At 42.5% G+C, this 12,054-nt stretch overlaps 1 protein-coding gene across 7 annotated transcripts in view; it reads right to left on the reverse strand.

Moving 5' to 3' along the window:
- Positions 1–547: 547 nt before the first annotated feature.
- inpp4b (inositol polyphosphate-4-phosphatase type II B) overlaps positions 548–12,054 on the reverse strand; it is a 273,163-nt gene continuing 261,656 nt past the window's right edge. For 2 of the 7 annotated variants that reach the window (XM_062523248.1, XM_062523256.1), the window contains exons 15-20: positions 10,810–10,936; positions 9,281–9,421; positions 8,328–8,425; positions 6,148–6,260; positions 4,673–4,827; positions 1,081–1,757 (exon numbers count right to left, since the gene is read on the reverse strand). In XM_062523248.1, the coding sequence (XP_062379232.1) occupies positions 1,580–1,757; positions 4,673–4,827; positions 6,148–6,260; positions 8,328–8,425; positions 9,281–9,421; positions 10,810–10,936 (812 nt within the window). In that variant the 3' untranslated portion in view covers positions 1,081–1,579. Of the gene's footprint in view, positions 1,033–1,078; positions 1,758–4,672; positions 4,828–6,147; positions 6,261–8,327; positions 8,426–9,280; positions 9,422–10,809; positions 10,937–12,054 lie in introns of those variants that run through there. The other 5 variants (XM_062523240.1, XM_062523223.1, XM_062523231.1 and 2 more) reach the window with 5 other exon arrangements.

The raw sequence follows: 12,054 nt of genomic DNA on the forward strand, positions 1-12,054 counted from the left end.
CGTACATGGCACTGTCCACCATGAAGGTGCTGAATTAGTTGACTGCTCAGAAATCGATTTTTCACTTCGCACAGAGGTATACTATGAAGTGTTCCGTTCACAATGCGTTTTCTGCAGCAGCTAATATTAACTAGTCAATGGACGTACAGTAGCTACACCAGACGCAACAGTGGGGCGTACGTCAGTTAGCCTTGAGATGGGAGAAATACGGATTTCAATGTTGGACTTCCTGCCTTCAATGATGTGAAAATCATCATTTCACATCATTGAAAGCTTAATGCTAATCGGTGAGGTGTCCCTTTAAGCTGCATTAACTTGTTGGTAACACCCCTTGGCAATTAAAGATGATCTGACTTTTGACGACTTTTGACAAGCCATCTGGTGTTGACAATACAGTAAGGAAATACAACATAAGCTTTAAAAATGACAGTGACATCAAACATGATGGAACCGTAGCTTCATGGAGTATGTCTATACTGTGCAACTAGAAAAAGGAATGGTTTGTGATATCTGATGCAATAAAGTGAAAACCAAGACATAATCTTTTTGATGACGTGACTTTACTGTGAAATCAAAAATGGATTGGTTTAAGAGCATTGTCAAGAAAGAAAACACACATGTATGAAATATAAACCCAACCTGTACAAAAACACAATAACACAGACAAATACTGACAACATAATCATAAACAACTTAAAAAAACCATACAGAATCTCTTTAGGAAAAACAAGAAATGATATGTACAGAAATTATTTAAAGCAAAGGGAAACAGAAGTAGCGGTTGGTGGTGTGTGTCAGGTGCAGTGAGTGATGAGAACATTTACATCCAGTGCACCCATCTACGTGGCTCCTAACCGGCTGGGATCAGTGTCACAGGGCTGGCACCCTAACCCCACAGCTCAGGAGTCCACCTTCCCATAAGTCCCCTCAGGAGGCCGATAGCACTTGGGGAAAGCCATCAGCTGCAGGATGTTGAATGCATACTTGCGGCACTTAATATTCTTTTGGACATTTTCAATACGGCATCCCTCTCTAGTGTGGGGGTGGGGTTGGGGGGGGGAGGGGGGGAGTTGGGAAAGAGAACACAAATGAGAAACAAAATAATAAAAAATAAGGAATAGAATTTTTTTTGTCATGTAATGATGTAAAACGTAAAACCTCCATGCCAGTTTCCTGACCCAGTGACACAATCCCAAACCTGTACTGTAACTGCAGCTCAACTTTGTCACTTGTGTAAGAGGTCAGTTGACAGGTGTGTGACGTGTGTGTGTGTGTATATGACAGCAGCACCAAATAGGTATATGTACACAGCATAAAACACTGATAAAGCATCTCATTACTCTGAGCACAGTGGGAATTGGTGATATGAGCTTGCTGGTCAACCACAAGCTATCAAAGAGGGGACTTTGCCCTGTGGCTGCTTAGGAGGAAAAGCTTGGTGACAGCGGGAGACTGGAGTCCTGCACCAAACCCTAGTGGAGACTACTGCTATGAGAGTTGTCAGGGGGAAGCGACAGATCTGCTTTTGGTCCAGCGAGAAATGAGAAAAGGAGTCAGTCGTGATGGCATTATCAGCAGTTTATTGATATTTTGCAAGCAGAAAAACAAGACTTAAAATCAGCCACACCACCAGCAGGTGAGAGCTGACGAGCAGGAGGGCGATTGGGTAGAAGTGGCGAGAGGCCGGCTTGTGATTGGCTACTGAGCCGGCCTCTGGGTCATCCCACTGAGCTGCTTCTCCCTGGGTCAGCCGACTGCTAAGCGAGCCAAGAAGAAACACACACACACACACACGCACGCACGCACACACGCACGTGTGCACACAAGTACGCATACAAAAAACGTTCATACATTCACATCAACGCGCGCGCACACACACACACACACACACACACACACACACACACACACACACACACACACACAGTGTTAGTACTACAGTGCATTTTCAGTCAAGCTCACACACACACAAGATCACAAGATCACAAACACACACACACACACACACACACACACACACACACACACGTACACACACACACACACACACACAGACAGACAGTCAAACAGGAAGCTGGCTAGAATGAGATATAGATGAGGCAGAGGTGTATTTGAAGAGTGACCAATCACAGACAGCATGAGCATGTATGGATGGCAGCCAGGTAAAAGTGAAACTGGTTCATCTCAACGTCAAACGTGCCAAAGCACACATGAGGGCACCTGCGGGCACCTGCGGGAGTATCCAGCAGGCATGGCCGCGCGCCAACATGCTGTCGCAAGACTCTGCCTTCGCTCGGCTCAGCAGGGAGCTGGCTCTGGGTACAGGTGTGTCAAACACACGCTTGACAAAGAGGCAAGGTGTGAGTAATGAGTGTACTGCACAATGCAGTTTTTTTTGCCTTGGGCAAAATGGGCTCATCTGTGTGACAATGCTTTAATTGACGAGTCTAAGAGATACATGCACAGTATCTGTGTTGGTTACAGTTTGCCGTTCACAGCCACACCCTTAAGGATAGCGTTTCATAGGAGGATCACTTGTTTGAATTATTACAAAGTTCAAACACTGGGACAAAGCGAACTCGGTGAGTACTTTGAAGCACAAATTTACAACAAACCTTTAATATCACTTTATGAAAGTCAAAGATATGCTAAATGGATGGTGCAAAAAAGCCTAGTTAGTGGACTGCATTCACTCATATGACCTTATGAGCAGGAACCTTAATGCTGCTACAGAACTGGGCCTAGAGGGACTGCAGTTATTGTGAGTCTACAACAGCATCTCTCTCTCTCTCCCCCTCTCTCTCTCTCTCCCCCCCTCTCTCTCTCTCTCTCTCTCTCTCAACTCAGGGCATCAGCTGTCTCCCACTCTAGGACCAGGACCAGGGCCAAGCTGTCCATAAAACTTAACCAGTTGAAAGGTTGACAGTCATGCCACTTTATATCACTTTAACATTTTACAACAACCATATACAAAACAGCAGCTGATTCATAATTTGCTGAAAGACATAATTAGGATCTACTTCCCCCATTCAGATGGCATGACAAGAAAATCAACCATTGTGCAGCCATCACAATGGGCTTATCTACAATGTCTGTGTGTGTGTTATAGGGTGTTCATATTTGACCCATAACCGATAAGAAGAGTTTTAAGCGATTCATAATAAAAATGGCTAACTAGGAAGTATTGAGAGTAAGCAAGAGCTTTCACCACTGTGCAGCCATCACAATAGGCTTAACTACACTTTCTGTGTGTGTGTTAGGAGAGGGATAACGGCCGACAAGGTGACCTGTTCGATGGAAATAATAGTGAGGTGGAGGTGACGTGTGAAGCAGGATTCTGATGAATGTTAACTTTGAAAGATCGCTATTGCTAATAGCCTACATGCCATCCAACTAGCTACAATCCACCTCCCTCATATGCTACCATGTTACTATGTTCTGAACGTCTGTATTTCAGCTTGGATGCAACATGACGGTTCATTTAAACTTCAGAACGAGTTTGGCGAATAAATATTCAAGAGTGATAAGGGCAACACATTGGAACTACTTCAAAGATAGCCTGTTATACGAAGTTAATGGGCCACCCCATCAGCCAATCAGAGAAGAGAATCCCGTTGTTAAGGGAGATAAGGGTGCATAATTCATAATTTGACCAATAACCGTTAATACGAGTTTCAGCTATTAATAATAATAATTAGTCAAATAATAATTTTAACAGCTAAAGAACAAAAGTTTCCTCTTCTACTGTATATGAGAGACCATTCCCCTTATTGCATATGAATCTGTATATGAGAGACCATTCCCCTTATTGCATATGAATCCTCTCCACTGATGGAGAGCTCATCAGACACGTTTCCCGAGGCTTGCCACTAGGCCTCATCTTGGTGCCAGAGAGCACTGCGGTTATTGTGGACTTGAGTCTACAACAGCATCCGTCTCTCTCTCTCTCTCTCTCTCTCTCTCTCTCTCTCTCTCTCTCTCTCTCTCTCTCTCTCTCTCTCTCTCTCTCTCTCTCTCTCTCAACTCAGGGCATCAGCTGTCTCCCACTCTAGGACCAGGACCAGGGCCAAGCTGTCCATAAAACTTAACCAGTTGAAAGGTTGACAGTCATGCCACTTCATATCACTTTAACATTTTACAACAACCATATACAAAACAGCAGCTGATTCATAATTTGCTGAAAGACATAGGTTCTACTTCCCCCTTTCAGATGGCAACCAAATTGTGCAGCCATCACAATGGGCTTATCTATGTCTGCGTGTGTGTTAGGGGTGTTCAAATGTCACCCATAACTGATAAGAAGTTTTCAGCGATCAATAATAAAAATGGCTAACTAGGAAGTATTGAGAGTAAGCATTCTAAATGGGCCTATATTTTCTAATTGGTAAACGATGAATAGTCGATAAAGGAGTGTTGACTATCGATGGCGGAAATAGTCGAAATGGACATCCGGCTGTGTATGTGTGCCCGTGCGTGCGTTGTATACTTTGCATACTTGACTGTTGGGAGTTGAAGACACAAAACCATGCATGACATGAAGACGATATGAGGTGCAGGACCCAAACTCTGGACAAGATGTAGGGGGCAGAACAGCCAGGGGGAAAGTGGTATGGATGGGGCATGGGGGCATGGGGGGATGGGGGGATGGGAGATGCTGAGTGGGAGTGCTTACCTTCGCATGCAGTCCAGGGCCCGGATGAAGTAGTCCTTATTGAGCTGGTGTTCGTCCCTTAGCAGGGCACACTGCTCCAGCGTGACAGACATGGATGTCCGGTCTTTGGCACTTTTGCAGCTGGTGAAACGAATGCCGTTCAGGCGTCGGCAGATCTGGGATAATAAGGGCAACAATCAGATGGGTAAGGACTAATGTTTGAGCAAAAGTGTCAGGTGAAGAGAGGAAAAGAACAGGACGAGAGTTTGTTTGAGATTTTCAGAGTTCAGTTGAGTTCACTTCTAGCAATTCTATGTCTCTGTGTGTGTGTGTGTGTGTGTGTGTGTGTGTGTGTGTGTGTGTACGTGTGTGTGTGTGTGTGTGTACAGTATGTGTGTGTGTCTGTTCGTGTGTGTAGCAAATACTGCAGAAGAACACGGTGTACATCAAGTGTTGTATCTGTATATATCTTTTGACTATTTAGGAAGGTCAGCAACCTTTCTCTTATACCCACTGAAGAACATGAACCCTAAAGATAAATAATATTATTCATTATTATCATTAAGTTTCACGTTGATTGTAAGAAAATGACCATTCACCAAATCTCCTTAAAAGGTATAGTTTACTAAGTCTCAAATCCAAAAATGTGTGTGCTCCTCATGATTTCCTGTTGGGGGTTAGCTTAGGTTAAATGCTTGGACGTTGTGCGACTAATAATGATAAACAGCCCACCTGTTACTTCCTGGTGTATCATGCAATAAGCCTATCACTGGAGTGCTGTCTCTAGCTAAACCCATTTGATTGGCCAATCATTTAAACACACACACAATAATGCTGCTAATGTTTGTATTTGAATCTTGAATTCATTTTGAGTAACTATGCAGTAGAAATGTCCCCTGAAATGCCTAAGGCATTAGGTACGGTGGGTACGTCATTATGAATAATGATTATTTCTGATTATTATTATATATTATTAATGATGATTATTTCTTTTTCTGCCAAAAATGTGGTGATCACTGTTCAAATTCATAATTTGCAGAATTAACTTTTACACAACTTTGAGGATAGGCATCTAACAATGATTCAAAGTGATCAAAGACTAAGATAGTAAGTAGTATCATGGAAGACTATGAGTAAAAGTAAGATACTGAAAGTAGATGATTGACTCATGCAAACATGCAGAGGAGGGGGGCGGGGGGGGGCAGGGTGATTTAGCTTTCATTTTCAGGAGGGTGAAAGCAACCAAGTTCATGCTTTGCTGACCGCTCCAGGCGACATATTTCAAAAGTTGTGCGGTTGTACTTTCACACAAAGCAGCTGTTGCAGCTTCACAAGACACATCACCACACACACACGCACGCACACGCATGCGCACACTCACACACATACACACACACACACACACTGTACACACACATTGTACACACACTGTGTACACACACACACACACACACACACACACACACACTGTACAAACACACAGATATAAATCTTACCGTTCCAGCAAGCCAGAGAATCTCCACATTCTTCCTCTTCTTTGTGACAACGTTCTGGCCGAGGGTTTCAAGTAAGTCCTTCACATCCATCTGTGTCTGAAAGCAGGGCAGACCTGGGGCACAAACACATCCATCATCACTTGTCTGACACATTCCAGTGCATCCTTTGTCTCTTTGCTTGATAAGCGTAGCAACACAGTCAGAGGTCAAGGGCTCTCCCTCAGGTCAGTTCAGTGCTGTAAGGCATTAGAATGTGGACAAGATACACATGTAGTGATTCAGACATCTGACTGGACGGACTATGTTGCTATGAGAGACATTATTACGAAGCAAAAATAAAAAGTACAAACAATTACGAGTACAGGAAAACACTGCAGAGAGATAAAAGCAGGACCATATTGATCTAATTCAGACCACTAATTATCTACTTACAGTATGTGTACATGAGTACAAGAACTTCCTCATAGTAACGCAAACATTTTCTTCGGTAAGTATACTTCCAGTGAGGCTACTGCATTACATTTTCACGAGACATTAGTATCAATTCAGGTGATTCACCCATATAAAACTATCCAAACATTAAAGTCCACAAGTAGAGTTACTGTATGTGCAATTTAAAAAGTATTGAACACAAGTAAAAGCAGTACACCACGGCGAGGAGAGGAAAAGAACGAGCTAGAATCTATAGTCTATACGAGTAATTATCCCTCCTATCTGTGCATGTTAATATAAATTGGGTTAGTACATATATTGATAGGCTATAACATTGAAAGCACCTGAAATGAATGGTACACTATGCCGGTTTAGGTATTTTCGGTGACTTTAGAGCTCCCTCTACAGTTGCAATATATTCATATTTAGGGGCCGAACACCGACAATGGCATTAGTCACGCCCACAGGAAGTGAGGTAATTAAGATTTTGTGCGTTTTGGACATAATCCACTTTACGCACTTTTCCGCGACAATTGATCCGATTCATGCCAAAGTTGGTGTATATGATGCCAAGATGCTGTTGATTCTGAATTGCAAAGCTTTTTTTCTGGTATGTTGCAATTTCAAGAAAAGGTGAAACTATGAATTTTAATACCCTTCCACATAAACAATAAATGTGTCCTAATTCACCATGCATGGCTTGAAATTAATTTACATTTCACAGGTGTTTTCAAGTAGCAGGACGCTTAACAGTCACAACTTCTGGTCATAGGTCAGTTGTCATTATGTTAAGCCTGTCCACCGACTCTATACACAATGTAACTGGCCCGGCCCTCGTTACAAATGGCAAGCTCCCAAGTCAACGGAGAGTTGCTAGACTACCCCGGGTGGCGTCTCGATGTCTAGACTATGAAGGGCCAGCTCTGAGTCAGCAGCAGTCGGACTACAGGTAGGCTGAAGCAGAGACAGTGCACACAGTTCATGGCCCAATTCCAAGTCCAGCCCAGACCCCTCACTCCAACGGACATTGAATATAGGCCATGGTGGTGGAGTGCATTGCCTATGATTTACTATTTACAATTGTACATCTTCTTCTGACTATTCTTCTGACTTCCTGGTCAGAAATCTTGCAAGGAGGTCCTGAGTATGGCCGGTTGATGATGCAGTAATGTTCTTTACACTTGCAGATAAGATTCTGAGGTTTAGAGATGTATCTGTAACCAGTTCCATTGATATGTTTTGCAGCAATATGGTTGCAAAGGTCTTTGGAGAGCTCTTTGCCTTTACCCATCATGAAATATTTCTTCTGCTTTTTCTTGTGTTCAACACTTTTTTCCTAGGTCATTCCATTTTATTACATGTGTTGTTTGAACTGTTTTATATGTGTGGATTAACTGAGTTCATACTAATGTCTAGTGAACATTTCATGTGAATAGCATCACTGGAAATACAGTATGCATACTAAAAAAACAATGTTGATGCGTTCAACGCATGCATGTGTTCAAAAACACATGCTGCAATAATTGCTTTACAGGGCTGTGTAGGAGGAGCAATACATATCAGCATTGTATCACATTGTACTCTAAATCAATTTCACTGTAAAATATACACATTATATTGAGTGAACTGCAGCATAGTAAATGTTTGCTTCTAGAAAAATGTTGAGTTGCCAAGACAAAGCTGCACAGACGGAGGGATTGAACATGCATGCATGTTTGAAACAGAGAAGTTGAAATCGGTGGACTCACATTCTGATGGCACTTTGTCACTCAGTGTCTTGAAGTAACCATCTAAAATGTCAAAGTTTCTCTGGTTTATCCTCTCTTGTAAAGATATGTCACCAAACCTGTGCAAGAATGGCAGCATGGGAGACAAATCAATACAGACCTGACAGTTGGGGTGAAGCCTATTCTTCATGCATACTGTAGCACACAACACATATGAGACGTTGGCATGGGTGGCTAAAACGTCCTACTTGACTGCCCCACCCCATGATGCAATGACTTAACCCTGTCTACGTCACCAGGTGCAATGACCCTGTCTACGTCACCAGGTCTGGCTCTGGGAGGGTTTGCGCTTATGTTCTTCCTTTTCCACTATCAGATTAAAAAAAATGCAAGAAGTTTAAAATCAGCTATAGTGAGATCCAGCTAAACAAGTAATCCCCACACACAAGAACCCAGCTAAGGCGGCCAGGGACACCAATGACTAACAGCTGAAAAAAAGCACACCTGTCCTGTCACTAAGGGTTCAGTCCAGCTGTGCTTCGTAGTCTGTTTGAGTCCTGGACAATGTGGCAGTATCTGCCAACAGCACCATCCACCACCAATCAAAAGAGCCAGCTAGTGGAAAATCACGGGCACTTAGCGCCACACATCATCGGCCACTTGACCTTTCACAGAGTTTCTACTGATAAGACATCATGCACACATCGTACCCAACCACCAAGGCTCACTTCCATGTAATGGCCCTTTTCATATTCTAAGCAATTTCGTCAGCATGTTTAGTCAGCGAGCCACAGTCAAAGTTCAACATTGCTGATGCGTGGCGCAAGCCATAGGAATTAATGGGCTTCGGAGTGCGGTGGGGTTATAGCTGCATCGTAGCTGAAAGCCCCATAATTCCTATGAGGGACCAGTGTACGCATTCACATTATTCCCTCCCCAAAGGCAATACATGAAGTGGCCTCATGGTGGCGTACCTCTCTGCGATGGTCTGCTGCTCATTGATGCCCACGTTGAAGAGCACTGGGTACACCTGCAGCGGCTTCCCCTCCCGCAGCTCAGGTGGGATCATCTGGAATGACTGCTGTGGCAACGGCACCTCCACCGTATAGTGGTCTCTAAACAGAGAGAGGAGACGAGACGAGACAAGACGAGACGAGACGAGATGAGACGAGATGAGGAGAATAGAGAGGAAAAGAGAGCAGAGGCAGAGAGCAGTCAGCTGGAGACTTTGGCTAATCATCGCTAGTATGATATGGCCAGACCAGGAGGGTGTTACTAATTTCGATCTCTCTTTGAGTTATGAACCCTCATTTAGATATACTTAATAAAGCTAGCTCATTTTATTGTACTATAAGTGCTTTCCAAACTATCTCTTGATAATCTTCAAAGGGAAACCATGTCTACCTCCAATAGGCTGATGAAGTTTTACAGCCTGAAAATCACATAGTCTGGTAAGCAATGTTTGGGCATTAATGTAATGAAAAGTATTATTCATAGGTAGCCCAAACTTAGTAGGGTGGGAGACAAACATGTTCTCAGTATGACTTATGACAATGTGAGAAAAAAAGCCTACAAAAAGCCCACAAAAAAAACCCATACAAAATACAAGAGGTTTAAAACTAAACCCCTCTTTTTTGACTTGTGTTTTTCTGATTGCGAGTCCTCCCTGTCTGTTCATAACCCTCTTATGACCACCGCACCAGAGACTTTATGGACTAAAAAACAAGGCGCAGCTCGAATCCTGTGCTTTTTGATCCTCAGTATGACTTAACCATTAAAAGTTTGTAAAGTTTGTACGGTATTCTCAATGATTTTCTACAAGACCCTAGATTTGGAAAAAGTGCAAAAAGAGTGACATCAAGGGTAATATAAATTTGTTTTTGTACGCATTTAATATCAATCTTTTTTTTTTCAACAATGTAACCAAGTAAGTGTATACTGTACGTGTATGAATAAAACATGGTACATCATTGGCACTCAATACACAAAATTACTCCAAATATTGGCTCAACATTAATAAAGCACTGTGTTTGCAGACAAAATAATGATTGGTGCCACGTGGATACAAGAAATGATTAAAAGACAGTCAACATCACAAGTGTTACACTTTTTTCCCTATCTACAGTAGGGACATATATAAAACTAATGGGGATGCAGTACAAACTTTGAATGATCCAAACCTACGTGTGGCGGAAGGAGACGACAGTCACCTCACCCTTAACCGAGTCTTTGGGGTCATACTGTATATTAGTGATATCAGAGTTGGGACTACGATTGCCATTAGACGTGTACCTGCTGTACAGTATACTTGGTGTGTGCCACAATACAGTACCTACTGTACAGTATACTGGGTGTGTGCCACAATACAGTACCTACTGTACAGTATACTTGGTGTGTGCCACAATACAGTACCTACTGTACAGTATACTTGGTGTGTGCCACAATACAGTACCTACTGTACAGTATACTGGGTGTGTGCCACAATACTGACACACTGCCTTACCGTCTGCCACTAACAACAGGCTGTAAGTCTGCCGGGTCGTCTGACTTGGCTTCTGTGATTCTGAATGTGACTCTCTGCAGGTCAGAGATGCCCGTTTCCATGTCCTCCAGCATACCGATCTCCTCACCTGTGGAGGCCAACAACACACATCACCAAATGGGTCTGACAAAGTGTCAACAATGATGGAGTATACATCAATTACATGACTACTTGGCCAAAAATATCAGAGATAAGAAAAAAATATCATAGATGAAGTATCATATTAGAAATATGCTTGATAAGAAGACAGCAGTACATAAGCACTAATTTCCTTTTTCACTGATAAAAAGTCTCTATAAACTCTTCAATAAACAAAGTTTAAACCATCAATCATCTACACTGTTCCTGAGTTTATTACTTGTTAACATTTAACTTTATTTGAAATAATGTTTATGTCTGATGATGGTTTCCCTGATTGCAAATTACTGGGAATAAAACAGGTGAAACAGTGTAGAGTACAAACTTAGAATGATGGCACCTCTCACTAGTCTAACTGGTCTAACACCAACAATTCCTCTGACATGTACTCTTAAAACCTTCAATGTAGGATTCATGCAGAATGCGACGCATGTTGATGTGGCTCTGTGATCCTGCTGATGCTACAACCTGTAGCAGACCATCAGATGAGCTACCTGTACTGAGACCACACTAGGAAACGTTAGAACCGCAGCAGAGAGATCTGTAGCCATTGGAGATCAACAAGAACTAGACTGCGTTTCTTGCTCAACTGCAGGAATTAGGATAATAATTGTTTTTTATATGTAATTAGGATTATTCTTGGGTTTGATCTGTGACAGCATTAGCCCAACTAGAAATCTAATTTACTGTGTAAAGTAATAATAGTCTGAGAGAGAGAGAGAGAGAGAGTGTGTGTGTGTGTGTGTGTGTGTGTGTGTGTGTGTGTGTGTGTGTGTGTGTGTGTGTGTATTAGTTCTACAAGAAAAATCTATTAGAAATACATTTTTACTAGCCTTGCTTCTCCGGTTAATACTGTAGTACTACAAACAGGTAAGCAGAGAAGTACATGTACATCTACACCGATAGTCTGATGTTATAATTGATTTGCCTCAGGGGTACTGTGGAGTGGGTAAGACTGTTTTTAGCAGCAGGCTAGCACATACCGTTGGCTTAAGCAAGCCTAGCCCCAGTGCACCTCTGCAACTAGAAGGACTGGATAAAATGGGCTGAAAACAGTCTCCACTGACA

Source organism: Sardina pilchardus, chromosome 2, assembly GCF_963854185.1.
Source record: "Sardina pilchardus chromosome 2, fSarPil1.1, whole genome shotgun sequence".
Lineage (NCBI taxonomy): Eukaryota > Metazoa > Chordata > Actinopteri > Clupeiformes > Clupeidae > Sardina > Sardina pilchardus.